The sequence below is a fragment of the Belonocnema kinseyi genome, chromosome 3 (assembly GCF_010883055.1).
Source record: "Belonocnema kinseyi isolate 2016_QV_RU_SX_M_011 chromosome 3, B_treatae_v1, whole genome shotgun sequence".
NCBI classification, from domain to species: domain Eukaryota; kingdom Metazoa; phylum Arthropoda; class Insecta; order Hymenoptera; family Cynipidae; genus Belonocnema; species Belonocnema kinseyi.
In genome coordinates, this window is record NC_046659.1 from 96,724,300 (window position 1) to 96,749,395 (window position 25,096).

At 31.2% G+C, this 25,096-nt stretch overlaps 1 protein-coding gene across 2 annotated transcripts in view; it reads right to left on the bottom strand.

Moving 5' to 3' along the window:
* Positions 1–2,306: 2,306 nt before the first annotated feature.
* The window catches only part of LOC117169547 (sodium/potassium/calcium exchanger 4), a 33,298-nt gene continuing 10,508 nt past the window's right edge, over positions 2,307–25,096 (bottom strand). Inside the window, exons 1-8 of one of the 2 annotated variants that reach the window (XM_033355966.1) lie at positions 14,350–14,461; positions 11,408–11,581; positions 10,672–10,859; positions 6,793–7,030; positions 3,893–4,027; positions 3,561–3,776; positions 3,361–3,462; positions 2,307–3,134 (exon numbers count right to left, since the gene is read on the bottom strand). In XM_033355966.1, the coding sequence (XP_033211857.1) occupies positions 2,791–3,134; positions 3,361–3,462; positions 3,561–3,776; positions 3,893–4,027; positions 6,793–7,030; positions 10,672–10,859; positions 11,408–11,581; positions 14,350–14,413 (1,461 nt within the window). In that variant the 5' untranslated portion in view covers positions 14,414–14,461 and the 3' untranslated portion in view covers positions 2,307–2,790. Of the gene's footprint in view, positions 3,135–3,360; positions 3,463–3,560; positions 3,777–3,892; positions 4,028–6,792; positions 7,031–10,671; positions 10,860–11,407; positions 11,582–14,349; positions 14,462–25,096 lie in introns of those variants that run through there. The other variant, XM_033355967.1, reaches the window with a different exon arrangement.

Consider the following 25,096-nt stretch of genomic DNA (forward strand, 5'->3'; position numbering starts at 1 on the left):
CTTTAACTATTTATTTCCTGATTGCCCTTTTTCCAATTCCAGCTCTCAAGATTTCCAGTTTACCGAGTTGATATTTCCGTTCACAATTCGTCATTTCCATACCCACTTTAAAATCAAATAAAATCTCGGCGACTCAATTGAATTTCAAGGAAATAAGAGAAATGAATCTTATCTCTTGATAAGGAATACCCTATATTCCGTCGTAAAAGCTGATGCAATTGCTTAGTCAAAATAAGCATAGAAGTTGCATCAAAAAATAAATACGCTCTTTGAAAAAGTGTCACGGAAAATCAATCGATGCTTTTAAAATAAATATTTATTTCAAGATTTATTTTTGAACAGTTGTTTACGTGATATGCTCATCAAAAAATGAGAAAACGGTGAAAAGTAAATCGTGGTTATTGAATTGTGAAAATAGAAGAGACGGCGGTAACCCTGATTTTTTTTAGAGAATTACTTCACATCAGTGCATTCTTAACTTTCTTAACGTAAAACGAATTTTTGATTAATTTACCTTTACACTTAAAAAGAATCTTTGGAATATTTGTAAATTGAGCTTGATAGGCTAGGTATTAATTTATTTTAACTTATGCATTTTTCTCTAATTAAAAAAAAACTGATTCATTGAACCTAATTTAATTCACAAAATAATTCTTCCCTCCGACATAAAGTCTATTTTTCGTTTCTCCTCTTTTTCAGTGTGCGGATAAATGAGCATGCGCTTTGAAGATTTTTTCGTTCCACTCGACCTGAAAGCAGATTATAAATATAAATGTTTACAATGTTTCGCAGTCTTTTTCATACCACACAATCGTACGAGTTACGATAATACTAACGTCATGTTTAAAATGCTCATTTAAGAATCGACCTGTGATATATTTCTACCGTTGGCCTAATTTTCATTGGTCACTTGCCAGCCCTTGGCAAGAATTTGAATTAATATTAATAAACAGGTCGTGGACTCGATTCGATTAACAACAATTAATTTTGTTAACTAACAATGTACAATGCGGTTATAGGCGCAAGCGAGAGAGGACTTGATTTTATGATCAGATCATTATTCAGATCGAATTTATATTTTAGTAAATAGTGGAAATTACATCGAAGTTAAAGTTTTAAAATTAGATTCATATTGTTCTTTTGTAGCTTATATATAAGAAGAGACTGAACGAAATTATTTTTTTGATGGTTAAATTGAAGATTTCAGAATAAATTTGGATTTTATGTAAGATGAATATCTATACTTTTTTAAATATAAAAAATAGCTTGAATATTACGTAAACAAGTAAATCTCAAGTTACTGTAAAATGTGGATAAGTAGGACAATGCGGTGTAAAGCTCCCGCTTTCGAAATCCTAAATTTTCCATTTCATGCCCTCATACTGCAGTTTTCTGGATAAAAAACGGGCGTCCCGATTTATCCCACATGTTCCACTAATCCCCATTTTACGGCACATGTAACATTAACAATTTAGAACTTGCACGATATCCTGTACGTGCAAGACTTATGTTCAACACGTGCAGTAGATACAAAAGTCTTTGGTCAGCCAACAAAGTATATATTATTTTATTCAAGAAACTAGAGTTATAGAGCACTAAAAATATCTTAAAATTGCACTCAACTAAAAGTAATATTAGTACTAGATTCACTCATTTGAGATTCATTCCATATTTTAGTACAAATCAAATAGAAGAACACAGAAACTATTCAAGCATCCATGAAGTAGAAAAATTATAGCCATATTATTCAAACACTTTTACAAACTGTCCTTCTTTGCTATTAATTTTCTTTTTATAGTTTTCTATTAATCGAATTGTATGAGGAATTTTTTGACAAATTTAATCAAGGTTCGTCAGTGGCTGGATGGAGCAGTCCGTAACTACTGGAGCATGTAACGTCCCTTGATTGAAGATTGCTGACTGCTGGCTTTATTTTCTGATGAACTTTCTGAAGCCATCGCCAGTTTGCAGCCGACGCGAGCGATTGACGCTTAATTATTTCTTCTTAATTAGGTGAAGAGCAGCACAAGCTACAAATGGATAAGGATGAGGACCTTTGTTATAACTTAAAAGTAAAATATTGTCTACTTTACACGAAAATGAGAGGTACAGTATATTATGGATAGCTTGCAGCAGCATCGTCAAATCAACTCCCAAAATTCCAAGCACAAGAAATACAGCAAGATGAAACTAAAAAATGTTGCAATTAAAAGAAGATAAAACATAAATGCAAACTTTTTTTTTTTGAATACAAAATTTCTTTTTCTGCAACCTCTATAATCAGCGCCAAGAGGGAACAATGTAGAACTTTTCTGCCCGGTGACGTAACGCATGGAAAAGTACAACTTTGCCTTCGCATCACAGTAATGAAGTGCGGCACTTATCAAGAAGCTGAACAAAAAATATCGTGTGTTTTGTAATCGAAGAGTTGAAAATCCCTATTCGGGTGATTTGACTCACTCGTGAGAATTGCCAACTAATAGCCCTCGATACACAATATACTATTTCAATATTGATAATGACAGTTACTTTGTTGCTAGCTCTGATTTTTAAGGATGCAATTTTAATTGATAATTTATTTATGCCTGGATTTTCTGAATATGTTCGTTGGTAAAAATGAAAAATTCCACAACCCTGCTCTGTGTTTTTTCGAAAGCCCGATCGACGTGAGGCATCATCTATACACGAAGGAATTCGATGAATGATGTTACTGAGTTTCCGGTAAAATGTGAGACAACTGATGATCGCCGGGACGATTACTGGGAACGGCATAGCCGGCCGGATGACGCATCACTTGACCGTCCTCTGACAAGTGGGAAGATTCACCCTAAAGAATACGTTAAGCTCTATCAGAGAGGCCAGGATCAGGAAGACCGCGTACATGCACAAACAGGCCCGGCCTACTTTTTGATCGAGTTGAAATTTATTCGAAGCGAAGGCAATGTACAACAGCAATAGCGTCGATAATAAGGAAATTGCGCTGTACTCAAGGCCCCCAGAATTTATACTGATGTAGTGTTTTCCAGGCTGGGTTGGTGAAAAAGATGATTTGATCAACCATGGCAATCCCAAACAGAGGAGAATGTCAAAAGTGTTCGAACCGATCGAATTACTGATGCCCATGGAACCGTGACCTGTAATAATATAAGAGAAAGAGTTTTATTAGTTTCGTTGAGAATAACACTAGGTCACATAAAAAGAACTCAATATACTTTTCACGAGACATAGAAGACAATTCAAAACAATGCAAATAAATAAATTGCTCCGTTACCCCGGAATTGAACGGAATGTCAATAAGTTACCATTATTGTATTACAAATTTATATTTAAATAAGAATAAATTAGACTTTTGCTTCGTACCTTGTTTTGCAACAATCACACTTGAAACTGCTTCTGGTACACTAGTTCCTGCAGCCAGGAATGTGATGCCCATTACGGAATCCGGGATTTTGAGCGTATCTCCTAAAAAACAACAAAAAATCCATTAGTCCTGATAAGTATATTGCAATATTTGTTTAATTAATCATAAAATTACTGATTTAAAATTAATTATCATTTACCTATAATCGTTATCATCCACGCGACGATATAGCTTAGCGAACCGATCCAGATAATACACATGAGAAACGTAACTGGAAACCAATTTTTAAAACGTGGTTTCTCACAATTCGGTATAGTACACATGAATACCAAGTGAATCGGCCAGGTAAGTATCCATGCAGTCTTTCGAATCCAACCACCTCGAGCTGGCCAAACCAGCAATTTATATTCGTATTCTGGAATATAATTATTAATGTATACCATTTTTTAATTAATTACAAAAAATTTAGTTTTATTGGGCAATAAAGTTTAAAACTAGGAGTAGGAATGTCGTATGTTTTCCAATTCTTACCAGCCTCGTGGTTTTCTTCTTGCGTCTTGGTGCCACCATTTTGCAGAGGCACGTCTATTGTTGCAATTTGCTCTACACGATCGGTGGACGATTGCATTTTATCAGATCTTGATAAGTGAATATCTCCGGCGTCAACTGTGAATGAAAATAAAAATGGATAAACAAGTCTTCATCTCTTGATTAGTGTTTGCAAAAACATTCATGCCATCGACCATGAACTAAATTATGGTTCAATTTATTATTAGAATGATCTACACCTACTATAGAAAACTAGAAATTGCTATTTAAGATAACAGCGATGCTGATTACAGATCTGTTCGTTGATTGAGCCAAAATTGTACAAATAATCTTGAACTTTGAGAGAAAAGCAATTCATTGTTCTGAAGATATAAGCTAAATAATTAGACATTCGTTTAGCAATATTTATAGTAGTCGATTAATAATATTTCATTTTGTAGTGCAGATGCCAGAATTTATTTATGTTGATTAGTATCGGTGCTTGTGTGGTACGTGATCCCATCCATACACTTCATTTAATGATCATTGGCACCGATTAAATAGATCACGTACGATACATTGATCTTCGTATCAGTTCAAGAAGCCGTTGGAATCAATTTTGATTAGAACTATCACCCTTTGATCCATGCCACTCATCAAGTTTTGAGATGAAAATGGTGATTTTACAATTTTTTAGAAATGCTGTGTAAAGTATCAAAAAACATTCCTTATATGTGTCAAACTAATTTACATATGTGTGAAATTAACAGACTCTTATAAAGTTATTCCATCAAGAATTGTGATACCAAATCGCCATGAAGCACGGAAAAAATAAGGCAAATCTAATTTTTAACCGATCTTAATGAAATTTGGCTGAGAGTCCTAAAATTCAAAACTACATCAATTTTGTGAAGAATTGAGGATGATAAAGTCAAAATTGTGTAATTCTCACCCTGAAAAACTATAGAAAATTCAAATTTTTCACCTTTGTCAGTGGCTACAGACAAACCTGTAAAACTGATTGACACAAAATTTCAATTAGAGATGAACAATAGCATGTTCTAGCTTTACTTTTAATACTTTGCAATACCTTCATAAATTAGCAAATTTCAAAGATTTTATTAAACAGAAAAATTTCTCTTTCATTTTTGTTCACACCTATAGCAAATTCTGTGGTAACGACTGGAATCAAACTTTAACTGGACATGCGCAATCTTCTTTCTACTAATATGTTTCAAGAGTTTATAATAACTTAATTTGTTTAAAGAATATAAATGTTTTTATATAAAAAGTGTTTGGTTTTCTCCTTTGCGCACGGCTACAGCCAAATTCGCTAATCTAGGCAACGTACATTTTTAAGAGAAGGTTCGTGGTATTACTATTCTCTAACCCTATTTTATAGAAATCTATAGTGTCATCTATAGTTCATCATATAAAATTTACTTTATTAGCTAACAGTCTTTATTAATGCAATCGCAAATCTTGATTATTAATAACACATTAAAAATTTATATAATACAATATTTATTGATAAAAAGCCTATGTTGAAATTCATATATAATTTTGAAATTTTTATAATAATTTTTTCACTAAAAAATTCTAGAATAAGATAGACCGTCTGATATTTAAATTCTTTGTTTATTTTCAAAACGTGAAAGACATTTAGGTAACGCATTTGCCAACAGATAAGAGCTGTTGTAAAGGTTGCTATGTTTTGATTAAAAAAATATATTTGATGTGTGTAAACTGTAAAATTATAAATTATCTGGATATATCTGTAATACTTTTTTTATATTATGTCAAAAAATTTGTGAAATTCTACCAAAAACATCTGTGATGCAAAAACTTGACCAAGTACCGCTTTATTTGTATAACTGAAGTTGTTCAAGTAAGATGACAAAATTATTACCAACATCAAGTAACAAAAAGTATTGAAAAATAAATTTAAACAATGTTGTGAATTATACATCTTAGAAGATAATTTGGAAAATTATCTTCTTAAATAAAAATTCCACCATAAAATTTTCAAAATGTATTTTCCGATACTCGTAACCAACTAATGTAATTACACAGTAAGCCCCAGGAATAAATTTTATCTTTCAAAAAGATAAAAACGTTGCATCACGTTTATCTAAAGAAAGATAAAATTTATCTGAAAAAAGATAAAGTTTATCTGACGTAAATATTTTTTGTCATAGGTTATATGTCAGACGGGTGCGTCCATTTTCACAGAAAAAATATCCTTCATAAATTTAAAACTCCTCGCGGTATTCAATTTTTAATATTCTCACTTTATTTCACTAATTTCAAACCCAAAAATCACCCACCTACACTTACTGAATACACAGTCTGCACTTTGGTTAGTTACCCTTAATTTTGTTGAACAAATCTTTAGTTTTCTATCGACCCTGATGTAGACTTCAAAAATTGTAAACAAACACTATTTGGTATAAACTAACCAAAGTGCAGACTGTGTATTCAGTAAGTGTAGGTGAGTGATTTTTGGGTTTAAAATTAGTGAAATAAAGTGAAAATATTTAAAATTGAATACCGCGTGGATTTTTAAATTTGTGAAGGACATTTTTTCTGTGAAAATAGACGCAGCCGTCTGACATATAACCTATGTCAAAAAAATATTTACGTCAGATAAACTATCTTTTTTCAGATAAATTTTATCTTTCTTTGGATAAACGTGATGTAACATTTTTATCTTTTTGAAAGGTAAAATTTATTCATGGGGTTTACTGTGTATTCTTTTATTATTTTACTTGGCCTACTTTTATTTCACAACTTCATTTAATTGTTCAAATAAAATTGTACTTGAACAAGTTTTTACATTGCAGATGTTTTTGGATGGATAATACTATTTTCGTTCATAATTTTGTTATATATAATACAGTTACCTGTTCGCACAGAAGAGTCTTCAGTAGACAATTCGCATTTCTTTGCGCCAAATCTGGCACACTTCTGGAAAGATTTGTCCCAGTACATTACAGCGATGTATACGATGTAAAGCAGTACCAAGGTCAATGCTTCATACCATTCAATTCGCTCATCATGTATGATGCAGATTAAAATAGCGACGGTTACACCGTATGCTAGACAGTCTCTGCTGACGGGCCACCAATCAAGCGGTACCACCTGCATAAGAAAAAATATGATCACTGTTAAAAAAATCTGTATTAAATTTAATACAAATGTATATAAAGTCATTTGCATAAACCTTCGTTTAAACTTAATATAAATTTTATATAAAATTTAATATACAGGTAATAATAGCAATGGCGGTTGAAAACATAGTGTTTTCATTTCTATAAATCTTGTCCATTATTTGTAATTAAAGTAATAATCTAGAATTCGTCAATTGAATTGCTTTTTATGATTAAAGTGCAACGTATACGGGTGGAACTTTTTGAAAAATTTGCCCTGAATGATAGAAATTTAATGTGGATACAGTTGATTATAGGGTAGATCTGTTAGTTATTTGTGTAATTGCACATTTCGATTTGAAATCCAATTTTATTTTTTGACAACTAGAAGAATTTGCCATGTTTTATTTTTAAGAATCTAAAAATACACTGCTAAACTTATTTTCATTTTTTCTAAAATGAAATTGTCTGAGTGATTATCGTTAATATAAATGAATTTTAATATACACGCTTGTTGATGACGAATTCATATGCTTGGGATATTAATTTTAATATACATTGGCATTTTAAATTTAATGCTATTTTTAACAGTGATACCAATGAATCGATAGACGTTTCTAAAAAGAACATAAATATGCTATACTTTATAAGTAGGACCATCCCCGACTAAAACCCTTCTAGAACCGGGACTGAATATTTAGAGCAAAAGTAGCCTGGCCAGAGACCGATCATAACCTGCCTTGAAATGTTGACGAGCACCCAACTAGCACCTGTCAGGGAATCTATGAATTTTACCCCAAAAAGGGTCCAAATAGCATATGACAAGTAATTTTATTTAAAAAAGCCGAGCACCTGAGAAGCATCTGTCTAGGAATGTTATCAACAAACACATAAAAACTGGCGCCTGATCAGAATGCGTCTATGAATTTTGCAAAACAAGCCTAAACAGAACCCGACCAGAACCCGTCTAGAAATTTTGACCAAAAATAGCCCGAAAAGTACCTTTTTGGAAATCTTAACAAAAAAACGAACCCAAGGAGCATTCAAATAGCACCCGTCTAAGTTTTTAATCAAAATCGGCCATGAAGCACCTATATAGGAATTTTACCGAAAAGCCCAGTCAGCACCTGACAAAAAACTGTCTTAGAATTTAACAAAGAATATCCATCGATGTAACTTTTATAAGAATTTCCCAAAAAAAAATAAACTAAAGATCGAACTTTACCAAAAGAAAATAGGTCAAACAACGTCTATATAGGAATTAAACCAAAAAGTCCCTTAACCGAAATCTGAAAGGAACGTGTCAAGGAATTCTATTTAAAGGAAAGTGAATAAACCAAACAGCACCTGACTAGAATCCTTCAAAAAATTTTGATTGAGAAATAAGTTAACAAGAGCCCGATCAGCACTTGTCGAGATATTTTATTAAACAAAATAGTACAAAAAACGCCTGTCTAGCAATTTTACCAAAAATAAAATCAGCACCTGAAAAGAATGAGTCTAGGATTTTTGATAAAAAGTAGCCCGAATAGCACGCGTCTTGGATTTGGTCCAAAAATAGGACATGAGGTACATGTCTAGGAATTTTACCAAAAGAATGGCCAATCTAAACCAAAAGTGCGCCCGAATATCATCTATCTACGATTTTATCCAATAATAGGCAAACGAGCACCTACATAGGAAATAAACAACACAATCATGAAATTTTATTTGAAAAAAAGTAAATAACTCAAGCAGCACCTGATCATAACCCATCTAGAAATATAAAAAAAATTGACCAACAAACATTCTTCTGTAGGCGAAGTAGGGGCGTGACGGAACAGGCGGGTAAAATAGAACGCTAGCATATCTGGAAAAATATTCACACTTCAAGTTTGATATTAATTTATTAAATGAAAATAAGTCTAATGACTAGATGTAAGTGCAAAAAGAATTGACATTTCATGTAAATTGTATTAGAAAGTAAGTGCAAATTTTTAGTACTTCAGAACTCAGGAATGGTGTGATTTTCGAGAGAAAATAAAGTACTAATAATGTTCTTATCCCATTTTCTCTTACTTGAATTTCAAAAAATGATGTTTAAATTTTCTGTTCTTGGCATTAAATTTAATAACAAGCTGAATGGGGCGGAATGGAACACCGGAACGCTCGCCAACTTAACCTGTCGCAATCACTGTCATTGTAGCCGATCGCGATAGTTGCGAGATATTCTCAAGAAATAAAAAGTGATAAAGTACATGATTTAAGTTATTGAAATGCGAAATTATAAGAGGAAGACTGGTAGTAGGTTATGTTCTGTCTAAAATAAGTATTTTAATATTATATCTCTTCCAGTTGATGTTGCATAGCATAAATTTTGATTTGTTGCTTACTTTTTTTTAATTTTCAAAAATTATTCACAAAATAAAATTGATATTCTAATTGGTCCATACCGCCCCACCATGTGTTCTGTTTTACCCGCGGCGTGTTCCATAGCGCCCCACCTAACCTACAGTACTTGATACTTAATTTCTGGAAAATTAGTTCGCTCCATTTACAAAAACATATATGCAACTTAAAAATGATAAATTAAAGAAAATTTTAATTAATATTTGTTTCTGCAAGTTCTTACAGATTACAACTTAATTAGCGTCAAAGATTTTGGGCACCGTCTCGCCCCACCTTCCTCTAAATGTTTAAAAAAAAACAAAGAGCATCTGAATAGCATCCTTATAGGATTTTACTCAAAAATAGCACAGCAAACATCTATCTAACAGTTATATAGAAATTAAACAAAAACTCCAAAAAACCAAGCACATATCTAGGTATTCTACCAGAAAAATAGTTCAGCCAGCACATATCTAGGAATTTTACCAAAAAAAAGTCCTAACCGCAAAAAAGGTCAACCAATTCCTTTACAGGAGCTATACCGAGAAATCCGCAAACCAGCGCCTGATCAGCACCTTCCGAGTATTTGAAAAAAATAATCCAAGTACTACCTTAGGAACGGGTCAAGCAATTTTGTCATAAAAATAACCTAATCAGATTACTTTTAATGTCTCTGTAATTAAATCATACATTAAAATAGTAATTTACATTTTAGTAAGGCACATTGAGAAAAATAAATTTTAACGGTTAAAATATTGGTATTTTAAGTATCTATAAGTATTAGGCCGTGCAATTCATGTTTAAATATTTAAAATGCTGTATTATAAAACTTAACAACTAAATTGTTAGCAGCTTAATATCTGTATGGCTCGCCATAGTAAATAGTAATAGTATATTGTGCATCCTGAGGGAGATATAGGCGATTCCAGACGAGAGTGAAGTTTGCCGCGCGAGCGCAGCGAGCAAGACAATCACACGAGTCGAATAACCGTCTCACACAAGGTTAACATAATACCTTGTACAACATCAGCGATTGAAATGCGGCTGAGGAGATCGTCGAGAGACCACGAAGTTGTCGATTTCTCAACTGATAACGCCACAGTGCTCGAAGTGAGTACTTTTACCATTAGTGGGAAAAGTTACTCGTCCGAAATCGCCATCTTCTCCCACTCGATGCACAATATGCGAATGTCCATCGCGATTGTGGGCACTATCCATTTTTCTCAGTGTAGAGGAATACTTTTGTGGGGTATTTTTTGTACTAACCATCCCAGCACCAATCCCGCAACAAGCCGGAACTGCTAAGATGTTGAATACTGCAGACCCTACTATCGTGCCGACGCCAATGTCTCCTTCTGTGATGAAGGTTCCGATTGCGTTGACGAATAATTCCGGTGCTGATGTAGCTGCCGCCATAAACGTAGCACCGGCCACGTCTTTCGACATCGAAAGTGCTACAAAGAATACAATTTTTTAAATTAAATGAAATATATATTATAATGAAGTCTTAAGAGTTTAAAAACAGTTTTTGTTCGTTTTGCAAAAATGTGTTTGCGATGACCAAAGATTTGGTTGTGATTACTATAAAAAAGTTTGTGAAACAAAACGATTTATTTGGCTCAAGCCAAATTTTTTGTTAAGAATTTTCATAGAATTCCTCGGGAATGTCTGCACAATTCAGATGGAATGCACATAATGCCACAGCATTTTCGTGGAATGATTCAGTAAAAATGTCTGCAAATTCCAGAGGCATTCTCTGACAATTATAAGAAAACATCAAGAATTATTTCTTGAAGAATTTGGGAAGTTACTCTACATTGAATATTCTTATGTGAATCAGGTTCCAATATAATATTTCTTAGTTCTAAAGTGTTACAAAAATTTTAAATTGCAAATATCAAGACGTTCAATTAAAAGTTAGAAGAATTCCATGTTGTGCGGACGGGAGAATAAACAAAAAGGGCAAATTTTCGAAACAAATATTAAAAATGAAACTTCTTACCATGGCATATTTTTTCTACGGCAGGTACGAAAAACTTATCACATACTACTGCTAATGCTATAAAGAGGTAAAGAGATACGATGATATGAACAATGACGGCTCCGCTTTGCCTTTGTTTTTCGTCGAAGAGGTCATGTGGAAAGTCTTCAATTGCCGGCGGAGTGCAATTAACACCTGTAAAAAATTAAATAACAGATTATAATAAGTCAATTCGTACAATGAATTAAGTCTTTTTTTAAATAAATAAAACACACTAAATATATTTTCTTTATTTTAAATTTATCTGCATTCAATCCCTCATAATGAAACTAATTAATACAATAATTATTTAGTAACTTCTTAAGCACATTAAATTAACTTGATTTGGTTCCTGAAATTAAAATAAAACATCAATTAGACATCAATCACTAATCGCCTTCCATGATAACAAAAAATCCTCACGTGCCGATCGAATGAATGATTAAACAGAGACGATTCACCTTTTCAATCTCATTTAAAATAGTTTCTTTGACAATTGATTAAATTAAAGGCACCTATAAATTCTCTTCCAAAAATAATTCTCATTTCCTCTTAGGGGCTGTCCATTAACTTCGTTACCAATTTTTGGCTATTTTGACCCCACCCCCCACACGTTGACAACCGTAATTTTGTCTCTTCCCTCTCCGAAAAGTAAAGTAGCCCAAAATTCTCTCAAAGTAGAAGAAATAATGGTGTAATTTGTCACAGAAATGGAGGAATAATAATTGAGTAGATTCTTTTAAATAAAATTAATGTTTAGGAACCATATTGAATTCAATATGAAACACTATAAATTCCTAAGATTTCAAGACCAAATATTTTTTTGTTACATTTTTAACCAATTAGTTGCATGTTGGACAAAAATATATTTTCTACCAAGAGATTAATTTTCAAACTAAAAATACGAATTTTTAACAACATAATTAATTTTTAACCAAACAGTTGCATTAACAGACAAACATTTGAACTTTTAGACGGAAAAACAAGAACTTTCAACAAAATAGTTAAACTTTTAATAAAGTGGTTACATTTTCAAGCCAAATAAACAAATTATTTTGAAGAAAGTTGCATATTTAACAAAAAGGGTGATTGTCAGACAAGAAAGATGACTTTCTTACCACGGAAGATGAATTTTCAATCCACATGGACGAATTTTTAATAAACAGCCTAATTTTTTACCAAAAACTTTGACTTTATAAAATTTGTTTAAATTTCAACCATGGACATAGGAAACAAGGAACTAGGCATGCCATTGCGGGGGTGATGCAATGCGGGGGGAGGTCCGCCACCTATTGATGTCCCGCGACAAACATGGCAGCGCCCACATGTTTATATTTTCATGTACAGTTTTTCGGCAAAAATGCTCGTGCGCATAATCAAATGGCACATCGCAAGATGGCGACTCTCCCCACTCATGGAATTCTCCCCCCTCACGTGGATTCAACCCCGCTCGACCAAGTTACGATGGCATGTCTAGTCCCGTGTTTCCTATGTCCATGATTTCAACTCACAAAGATGCATGGCCAACTAACAGATCAAGTTTTTTACACAAAAAATAACAATTTAATCAAATACAATTCTCTGAATCCTCTGAATTACACGAAAACAAAAAGAATTTTTAGGGCCGAATATTTAAATAAAAATTCAATCAAGAAAGATGAATTTTAAAATAAATGGTTTAATTTTCATCTGAAAAGGATATTTTTTAAATCAAAACTTAAATCCTCAAATTTGCAGTTTAAGAAAAACTTTTAACAAAAAACACACCAATTTTCAACCTATTTAATTCAACCAAAAAAGACGAATACTTAACCAACACATTCCATCCTCAAACATAAAGATGACACTTTCAAACTTGATCAAACCTGCATTTAATGTCAATTTTGGGGCTAACGGTGACATTAAATCCAGAGTCTCGGAACTATTTTGCCTGTTTCCTGCTTTCTCTCTGTTTTGTGGCTCCTGAGTGAGCACCGCACATTACCCTCAGGAGTCTCACACATTCACGATACGCGTTGTCAATTCTCGGAAACACTATTTCCAGAAACACTAAATCAAGATTTGAATATAGTTGATTATCAAAAGAAAAGATGGATTCTCAAGGAAACATTATATGAAATCTGACGATATTCCTTGATATCACTTGAAATATTTGAAGTCCTATGGCATCCTTTGAGATCCTATGAAATGTATTAAAATACCTTAATGAGAGTCTTTAAAATCTCTTAAAATTACTGAAATCCTGGCAAATCTTATAAAATCGCTAAGAAATCCTTTGAAATATTTGTAAATCTTGGAAATTCTCTGAAATCCCTTCGAATCTTGTTTATTATCATAAAATCTTATGAATCCTATTAAATCCTTTCGAATCTTTGAAGCTCAAGGAAATTCTTTTAAACCGTTCATGAACTGAAATATTTGAAATTATCTTCAAATCTTTGAAATACTACGAAATAACTTAATTCTTTGCACTTTATATAAATACTGTTAAATGTTTAGAATATTTTACTTTTGATTTAAATCCGTTAAAAACACTTAAATTCGTTCCATACAAATCCTTTGAAATCTTTAACGTTCTCTATCGCGTCTAGAAATCATTAAAAATATCTTAAAACCTTTTAAATCCTATGAAATCTTTCAACATCTTTATGAAGTTTCGGAAATTCTTTGAAATTCCATAAATTTGGCTTTTATCACTGAAAGGTACTTGAAGCCTTTAAAATAATATTAAATCCCTTAATTAATTCATGCTCAATCCTTTGCACTGTCGTAAAATTTATAAAATTCCTTCCCGTCTGATTTAAATGAGTAATATCCATGAAATTATCTATTTAATAATATCGTTGAAACATAATTATTATAATAATTCATATTTGTAGTTTAAATTATGAATCATATGAAAAGGTTAACATGAGATAACTTACGATGATGTGCCCTCACGCTTCGTAGAAGAAGCGAAGCGCTACTGTTCAGATGCTCGTGCTGCATTGTTACAAAGCATTACTATAATAATCAACGTATCCTCAACTGGATACTGGATAGATATTCTCGCGACCGAGCCCAACTCAAAAATGATTCAGTTTCAACGCGCGCAGGCAATACTTCTGTTTTATTATTCGAGTTTCATAACATCGATCTAGGAAGTTGTAAAGATGCAGTTAAGTCTAAAAAAATAGAGCTTGGTAGAAGTAAGAGAAAAAAGCTAATTTTGGTCATATGCTTCGAGTAAATGGTTCTGACCTTAGAGGGGTTAATACCTTCCTAGAAGAGGCGAAGGTGACGATCTACTTTCCCTTTAACGGTTTTACACGGTGAAGAAAATCAAAGGTTCTGACCAATCCATCAACCTCGTTACATAAGTGCATGCATAGCTTAAAATACTGCTAATCAATAACCTGTTCTTTTTCAGCAGAATTTCAAGATAATGACACTTATTTTAGAAGAGATTCAATTTAAGGATAATTAGTTCACTTTATGTGAGAAAAAATAACTTTAAACTGTTTTAGATATGAAAGATTTTAAAGTTAGAAAATCAAATCTTGTCTTTATGATGACTAAATAATTCTATAGAGAAAAGAATCAACTAAGATGTTTTTTTTTCAAATTCAAGTGAACTTAATTTTGAAATTGCAATGCCACTATTTAGTGCTATTTTTAATATTGAATTAGAAAACTACATTTTTACTTTCGAAAATAATTTTTATTTAATCGTTTTGTTTTGAATAATTTATATTTTCAGACTTGAACAATTTTAAATTTCAGTTTTTTAACATTTAAAATGCAGTAAGAACAAGACGTATTATTTGCCATAGATTTTTCATCATTAAATTCATTTTTCACGCTTTGGCGCGAGAACAACGGTCTCAGAACCCTTGCTTTTAAAGCATAGGTTTCGAAGTTTCAAGAATTAGGTCACGCTCCTTTACTCTCAGGTCTCGAATTCTATGCTTTAAGATCATAGAGTCCGAGACTTTAAGGCACGTAAAAATTGTAACTCAAAAATCAAACGCTTTCATGAATTAATATCTTGAAATTTCTCTCCGTGCAGCTACATGTGAAAAATATCAATTTATTTTAAATGACGCTAATATAAAAGGGGATAATTTTGTATGTGTATAAATCTATGACATACACTTTTCTTAAATATTGAGAACATACAAACAATAAAAAAAAGAAAAAACTATACTATGAGACCTCTAAATCATATCACACTTTGAATTTTTTTGTGTGAAAAATTTTCTGAATGAAAAGTTAAAACTTAGACTACTTAGCGTGTTCACATTCTAAAATCATTTTGATTATCGCCCTAAAGACGGATTGAAGCAGGGAAAGCTTAATGGCGTTAAACCCACTCTTTGAAGAAATTGGATTGCATTCAAAAATCATACTCTCTCGCTTTTTTACAACTATTTCAATGAAAAAATTAGGGTTTTGAAATTTTTACCTCGAAATTCACTATTTAATAGTATTCAAATAATTTAAAATTTCGAAGAATTCAAACTAAATAAATTTTTCTTTCTCACAGAGGGATATTTGTAATTACCTAAATTTTCAAATATAATTTTTTGACATATTTCGATATAATTTCGATATAATATTCGATATAATTCGACCCCAGGAGTTCGAAAATACAATTATTTTAAATGCCCGGGGTCACGCGCGTGTGCGTTTGCGTGTGTCCAGATCTCAAAAAGTAAATGAGTTATATATAGTTCTTTTTTGCGTTTAAAAATTTCCAAACAAAATATCCTTCTTCATACGAAGAAAACTTTTTTTATATTAAAAAAATTGGTGTATTCTGTTTATATGATAAAAACTTTGTTTACATTATGGAAACCCACAGTACTGTATGTATCCTATTTGTTTGCATCTAGCATGTAACACCAATTTAGAAATTTAGAAAATATATTGTTTATGTTATTGACATGCGGAGCATTTTTTAATATTGGGAATATAACATTAATGTATTTGAGATATTTGTTCGCCTACCATAACCTACCCCTAACGTTTTTAAATTTGGTAATGAAATTACTTTTCTTGTTCATAAAAAAAAAAATTTTATTGTATATATGTATAATAGGACTGCATTCGATGAAATTTTTCGCGTGTTCAAGACGCGTGGATTAATCTATTGACGGACTTTCGATTACCATTCTTGATTAAGCAATAGCTAGTGATAAAATACTATGAAACATTGTATTAAATGAGGAGGGAATTGAACAAGTTGATAAGTTCGTATACTTGGTAGCTTATTTTCTAGGGACGGGAAGATAGATGAGGAGTTAGATAGACGCATAAACGAAGGTAAAAAGGTTATTGGTAGAGCAGGGCCCCTTATCAGAATTAAAAATATATCAAATAAAGCTAAAGTGACAATATATAATTCTATATTTGTGCTGACTGTACTATACGGTAGCAAGACAGGTACCTATCATGAAAAATATAAGAGTAAAAGTAACGCAATTGACATGAGATTCTTGCGCATAATATGCGGGAAAACTCTGATAGACAAAGTGATTCACGAGATAATTCTCAAAGAATGTGATGCAGAAGAGACGCTAATAGACACATGGTAAAGAAATCGGTTAGATGTTTCGTGCAAGTTGAGAGAATGCCAAATGAATGCCTAACAAAACAAGTGCATCATGGTAAAGTAAATGGCAGCGTGTCCAGAGGCAGACCGCGGAAAGAATGGTTAGAATGTGTGAATGAGACCCTAGTTAGAAGAGACATAATAAGCCACAGGAACACGAGAGCCTGCATCAAAAAATGCATGGATCTAAAAGAAGCTAGAGAAGTATGCCAGGACAGAAAAGTATGGCGGCAAATAGTTAATAAAAAGAGGGTCAGTAGAGTGAATGACGCGTGAAACAAAAGGCCTTGGATACTAATGGACCCAAGTGGGGAACTTCACATGACGACTTTGTGTGGATCTTCACTTGGGATGATTGCTAGAGCAGTGTTGCGGGGCGAAAATGTTATTTAAATAAATAACACGAGAATTCAGGATCAATATGAAAATTTTATATCCCTTCCTCGCATTACTCCCTTCCTCACCGAGTGAGTCATGCCTCCTCCGACAGGGAAATGGCTTAATGGTGTAAATAATACTTGGAAAATTCTTTAAAAAAGTCGCATTGGTTCTATGAAGAAAACTTGGGTTTTAATTTGGAATATAACACCACCGTAATTTCAAAAGTTGCTTATTGTATAAACAGAACGCATCAATTGACATATTGATGGGCTCTCTAGTTTGCTGAAATTACAATTTTATATATACTATTTTAATTTGTAATGACAGGGAAAATTAAACGATGTTAAGTCAATCGCCATTTCCGTTAGATTTTCACATGTCCATATAGCGTTTTTTCCTTCTCCTGTGAAATTAAGGGGATTGAAGATTGTACTATTTAGCTTTCCCCGCTACAAGTATTCTTGATTGTAGTCTTTTGTAACTGTTTACTACAGAATTTGTAGAGAAAAGATGAAAATTCCTCAAAGATGTAGTAAAGTACCACTAATGTAACTAATCGAAAATTCCACTAAAGTAAATTATTGGCCCTCTTTTAACTAGTTCACATTTAGAGAGAAGAACAGAATTCTAATTCTTGATACTTAACTTTCTATTTGCTCGGTATATTTAGGAAGGGAAAAGTTAATTGCTACAATTGAGCAACCTCGAATGCAATTACTTGCTGGCACGAATTTTAGGAATCGACTAATATAAATTGATTATAATATATTAATGAGATTAGCTCGAATGCTCCAATTAGCTCGAGAGTGGATCAATTGTGGCGTGACCCGGCTAACGATTCGGCGACTAATTATTTATTATCGGCGACTGCTATTCAAACTTAGTAGTACGGATGCACCACTCCCAGAAAATGGGACCGTTTACGCAACATATCGAGGCCATCGGGCTGTAAATAAAGGAATTCCATTTTTGAATAGCAAAGGGCACCGTTCCGTGAAAAAATGCCGATTCTTATTTCAAAGTTGACTAATTATTTCTCTGAATCCCTCACAACATATATCGAATACAGAAATCAATTTTCTCGACAACTCGGTGAACTCCAGTTGACGCAAATTACAAATTTGTATATATAGTAAAAAAATTTTTGTATGTAATTAATAATAATCTAAATGTGTTCGCAGCTAAACCATTCTGTTCGCATCCTTTAAATTGCTTCATTTTATTGTTTAAGGTCTAGAAATGCATGAGTGTAAAACGAAATAATGTTCAATTTATAGTATATGAAATTCTTTGGGATTAACTTTAAATTTTCGAAATTGTACAAAGAATAAAAATTATTATTGGAAACTAATATTTTTGACATAAATATATTTGAAGTTTTACATACTATATTTCTTAAATTTTCTTTTACAGTTAATAAGTTTTTCATTTATTAAAAATAATTAAATTTCGAAAATCTGCTAAAATTGCAATTTTGAATTTCAAGCGTGAGTAGAGTCCTTAACTTTCTTAGTTTTTTGCACAAAAATGTCAAAATTATTTCGAATACTTTCAAAGTTTTATGACTGCCCTATTTAAATCTTTCAATAATGAAAATTTGAAATGTTTTAATGTTATTGATAAGCTTTCAGTTTGAAACTTTCAACTTTAAATTATTTCAAAGTGAAAATTTTTTCAATTAAGCAATCTTGAATTGAAATATCGAAACAATGAAAATGTTACTTTTTTAAACGTTCAAAATTTAATCGTTTATAAATAATTATATTTTACAGCTGAAAAAATAATTAAAACTAATTATTATTTAATTAATTAATTTTAAATTGAAACGTACACCATTGTTGGAAATTAAACAATTTTAAATTAAAAGTTTTAAGGAATATTGAATAAAGACAAAGTCAGTCATCGACATGCGGACTGAACCTTAATCAATTTTATAACTTAAAAATGGATGTATTCAAAATTTAGAGCAAAGAAAATTGAAAAATGTTATACTTGAATACTTAAACATAAGGTGCAACATCAACCTTTAAAACTTAAAATTCATCGTTTTTAAAAGTTAAAATTATAACTTCTTATTTCACTTTTTTAAATTAAAAGTTTTATATCTAGAGCTGTGAAAATTTGCAGATTCCCTGAATTGGTAAAAATCTCGGAATTCCTTGAATTCTCCAAAATCCATGATTTCTCTAAACTCCCTGAAATCCTTGAAACAGGGTATAATCTAACGGGCAGCTCTGACCAAAAGGGCAGTTCTAAAAAAAAATGGTCAGTTCTAAAACTTGATTATGGGCAGTGCAAAAATACATTTCAAAAGTTGATAGAGGGAGAAAAGAGAGAAAAATTCGCGCACAGGAAGACAAGAATTACTTAAAAATCAAAGACAAGGAAGCAAGGAATTTTTCAAAAATTAACCCAATCATATCTTACATTATTTATCTGTATTTATATACTCATATATATCAAGACAACTTCAATATTCTTTTCTTTTATTATTATTTTTCATAAAATTTAAGAATTAAAAATACTTAATGCGATCTATTATTAACTAATAATAATATGTTAGCACATAACGGCCATAAAAAGTGATTAAGTGATTGATTACGGCTGAAATACCTTGAATTCTCTTATCTCTCTAAAATCCCTAAAATTCTCTGAATTCCTTAAATTCTTTGAATTCATTGAAATTCCCTGAATTCCTTGAATTCTCTGACATTTTTTATTTTTCTGAATTTCCTAAAATCCTAGAATATTCAGAATTTTCTAAACTCTCTGAAATGCCTGAAATTATCTGAATTCCCTGAGATCATTTAATATCCTGAATTTCTTGTATGTTATAAATTCCTTGCAAGCTCTGAATTCCCAAAATTCTAAATTCCTTAAACTCTCTGATTTAAAAAATTCTCTGAAATCTTTTATTTCTCTAGACTCTTTGAATTCCTTAAATACACCGAAATCTCTTAAATTCTCTAATGGCCTCAAATATTCCTAATTCGATAAGTGTCTTAAATATTCTGAATTCTTAAAATTCATTAAATTATCTAAATATATTGAATTTCTTTCATTGTTTTTCGATCCTGAAACATTCTGAATCCATGGATATCCTGAATTTCTTGATTTTTCGAAAGACTCTGAATTCCTCGAATTCTTTGCATTTTCTGAAATCCTTAAATATTCTGAATTCCTTGAATATTCTAAATTCCTGAAATTCTTTGAACTCTCAAAATACCCTTAATTCCTTCAAATCTTCTAAATTCCCCTGAATGTTTGATATTCATTTGAATTCTTTCAAATTTACGGTGTTCTAATAATTTAGGAAATTCAGATCATTCAAAGAATTTATTCAAAAGAATAAAAGAATAATTTAAAAAATGAATATTCTTGAGGTGTCTTTCCAATTTTGCGTAAATTTTTTCACATTAATCTGTGAAAAAATTATATTACCTGAAAAAATTAAACCGTGCCAATTTGAAAGTAGAATCAAAGTAATTTTTTATATTTGTATATTAATAATTGGCAAAGCAATTTGTCATGTGAGCTGTAGAGCGGATACATATTACTAGTATATGTAATAACTGAGCCGAATAAAAAGAACAATGTAAGTGAAATGAAAACGAGTTTGAAAAGAATTTTTTTTTCCTTGTTAAGAAGTTAAACTGTTATGAAAAAATCAATAATAAAATCTATAATGCGATTTTTAAATTGGAATCCAGTAAATTTGAAAAAAATTCCATCAGTCAGTTTGCCCTGCAGGGAATTCGAATCTCTCAACTGAGACTTGCGATAGTTGAATCGTGAATTAGAAAGCAATCGAGGCTAAGAGGGGATGATCAATATTTTAATTGGCTGATCTTCCACGAGCAGTCTTATAACAATTAAAATTTAAAAAGTAACAGAAAAATGCCTAAAGAATTTGGGTAAAGGTATTAAGAAACTGATACGAGAAACGAAAGTCTATTGCGAGTAAAACTGAAGAAAAAACCAGGATATACTCCCCTTTTCTGTTAAAGCGGACAATTATGTCATGACAAAATAGCATCTGTGATAAAACACCGAAACGTCAAGTAGGAAACGAGTCGTTATAACACTTCAACACGATTACTGCAATTTCACGAAATGCCAAGAAAATAGGCTCTTAGCAAAATAATAGATGTAGGTACAAACAGGTCGAGTTGCTTCCATTATACAACACCTTTAGTGTCATGAAGTGTCATGACCATTTTACGTTATCGGCATTTTCGAAATATTTGCTAATTTCAATTTTAACTCTAAATTATATTTAAATCACTCAATTCTGAATGAGTTCAAGACTTTCAAATGCAAAAAATTAAAGAACCTGTACAAAATAATTATATTTAATTTAATAAGCATGTCAAAAATAGGGTTACAATTTTTGCAATCAATCGATCCTCGCTTTTTTGATACCACAATCCAATGCGCAATGCCAAGTTTTCTTAACACTCTAATCAATAAGTATTTGGCATCGTTTCCATTATGATGCAGTTTCTTTTGATTAAAAAAGCCAACGTTCAAGGATACAATCAAGGTTTTTGCAGAGAAATCTACTGGATACAGAGATATTCGTAAATGACAGAAGATTCAAAAGGTATTTCAAATTAAGTATTTGAAGGTTAAAAAAATATCAAGATATTAGACTTTCCAAATTTGAAAGCTTTTAAATGAAAATAAAATGAATGAAAAAACCAATTGTTATTGTTGTATGAGTGATTTTCCACAAGGAGGTTACTAATATTACTCTTTTCTTAACTTTGGAAAAATATATTAAAGTCAAAGACGAAATATAATAATAAAATAACTCAATATTTACATTTTGGAGAATTACCCTATATAAAAGAAGACACAGTAAATCATGTCAAATTAATTTTGATTGTTTAGCAACAATTTCTTAGAATTAAAAAATAATTAATTAGGTAAGGGGAATGAAAATAAGACCTCGAAATTCTACTCCCTCTTTTCTTTCTCAAGACTTTCTTTATTTTTATTTTTCTAATATTAAAAAAAAAAGAATTTTCCAACGTTCCGGGATTCAACTAAGACCATTTTCCAAACTTGATTTCTTCAAAGAATGAAACAAATAGTTCAATTAAAATATCAAGCCAAACAAGATTTTCCGACGTGCCTATACTTTCAGAAACCTTGAAGTACTCTTGCATTGTGGCAAGTGCATCGCCCTGCAATAAGAATATTAAATTCGACAATATGAATTTCACTTAATAAATTTTTATAATTGACTTTCTAAGCGATTTTAAACTTAACATGTGTGCATGTGCTTGTGTTTGAACGCCTACATTTTTTCAGCATTGAATTATAAAATTTCTAGAAATCGAATGCATTTGAAATTCCAGTACATTATTTTTACATTTCTATGTCACATTTCAGCACTTTAAAACTAAACTATGTATATCCAAGAAATTAAATCGAGTGGCTTTAAGAAAAAGGACTCTCGTTTTAAGCCAAAAGTAGGACTAACTTCAGGCTTAATAGAAATTTTTGATTTTTTGGAAATCTTTCATATTCAAATAACGCCCGGAGAAAAATGTATTAGTCTTTGCAAGTTTCAATTTTAGAAGCACTGCTTATTTTAAATTGAGATATTTTGTTATTCCGGTTGTTTCACTTGAATAACATTAGTTCTGACCTCAGAAGCTATATATTTTAAGAATGTATCCATCAATTTGTAAAATTTGCTAATGATAGTATTACTGGTCAACACTCATTCCTTTTTAGTATGATATTTTCAAATGTTCTTAATTTTTCAAGTTAGACCCGATCGATTGCAAATTTTCAAACCTAAATTTTATTTACAAATAAAAATATGGACAGTAAAACTTTTCGTAGAATTTGCAGAATTTTCTATAGCGTACCCAGATATATTTTCTAAAAAATGAACTGAACTTCTCTGTTAAAATATAATCTTTGATGTCTGAACTTGAAATGAAAATGCCAAATGTCAAGAAATATGAGACCGCTATTATTGTGTTAGTTAAAATATATAACATTTAAATTGTATTTGTAAATTATTTCTTGAGTTGATAACTTTTTGTGGCACGGTGTAACCTCGCAAACCTGGATGACGCTCGAAGGTGACGCTTCGAGGCTAACGCTTCCTCTTCTCTATCTCATCTTTACTTCTCACACTGACTCTCTCTCTCTCTCTCTCTCCTTCGCTTCTTCCACTCTCTTTCTCTCCATCCTTCGCTCTCACACTCACACTGAGCCTCTGATGGTATATTAGCAGAGTATAACTGCATGTTTAACAAAAAGTACGCGACCCGTTTTACACGCCAATGCTATTCTTATGGACGTGTATGCAGGGTTGCATACTTTTTGGAAAAACCCCAGCGTGTCCATCCTGTATATAGCCGTGTATATTAGCACGGGCTCTTTTTAAAGGTCGTGGTTCGTACGCGTGCGTGAATTGATTTGCGATATTGTGTATGATTAAGGTAACTATTATGTGTATTTCGACTATATTTATGTTGAAAGAATTCAAAGAAAAACCACTGCAATTTACATCATATGAAGTTATCACTTCTGTCAGGCATTCTACAACGGCCCAAGTATTTTTTTTTTTAATTTGTCAATAAATTCTTTAAAATTAGATGCAGTATTGAAGGAATTCTTTAAAAATAGAAAATAATTACAGCAAAAGTTAGTTCGTGAAAATAGTAACTTGTTATATTTCCGATCACTGATTAAAGTAACTGAAAGTTCGTTTTTTAAATGCAGAAACATATGTAAAACGTTATAACAATTTTAAAAAAGATCACAACTATCAATTTTACTGTTCACAATTGAAGAATTTTCAATTACAAATTTATAAAATTGAAGAAATTTCAATTTTAAATCATTAAAATTTAACATATTCCAAAAAAACATTCAAAATTGCACCATTATTTCTATTATACACATAATATTTATGGGCCTTCATTTGCAAATACAATCAAAATTGTAATTGTTAAAATCAAGGAATTTTCAATTGCAAATCATAAAAGGTAAAAAAAATCATAAAAAGGTAAAAAAACCTTCAAAATTAAATGTCTTTAAAATATGAATATTAAAAACGAATATTTTCGAATTCTAAATTTTGACAAGTCAAACATTTTTTATTGTAACTGTTCAAAGTTGTAGAAATTTTAATTGTAAATCTTCAAAATTAATGAAATTTTTTTATTTTCTAAATTTACAGTTAAAATTATGCAAAATTTAAGTCTTACATTTAAAAATTCTGTAATTTTGACGTTTTATATTTAAAATGTCATCTATTTGAAAGTTTAAGATTTGAAAACTCTTGACTTTTAATCTAAAAAATCATCAAAATCATGATTTCAGATTTTTTATTTATGAGCCTTTGTATTTGAAGAAATTTCAATTGCAAATCGTTAAAACTAAAGAATGATCAATTTTAAATCTTTGAAATTGAAGAGCTTTTAATTTTTAAACCTTAAAATAATAAATTATGTAGGTTTTGAGCTTGACAATTCAAAATTGTGTAATTTTGTTAGTTTACATTCCTTCTATTTGAAAGGTTACGAATTAAAAACTTGCTTGAGTCGAAATATAGGCCCTACTTTGACGCTCCAAGTGGAAGTATTGTCCCTACTTTGCGGCTGTTTATTCTACTAGCTCCTATGTAGCCACTCCTAAAGATATTTTTATTCTTTTTTGCTTCTGTATAA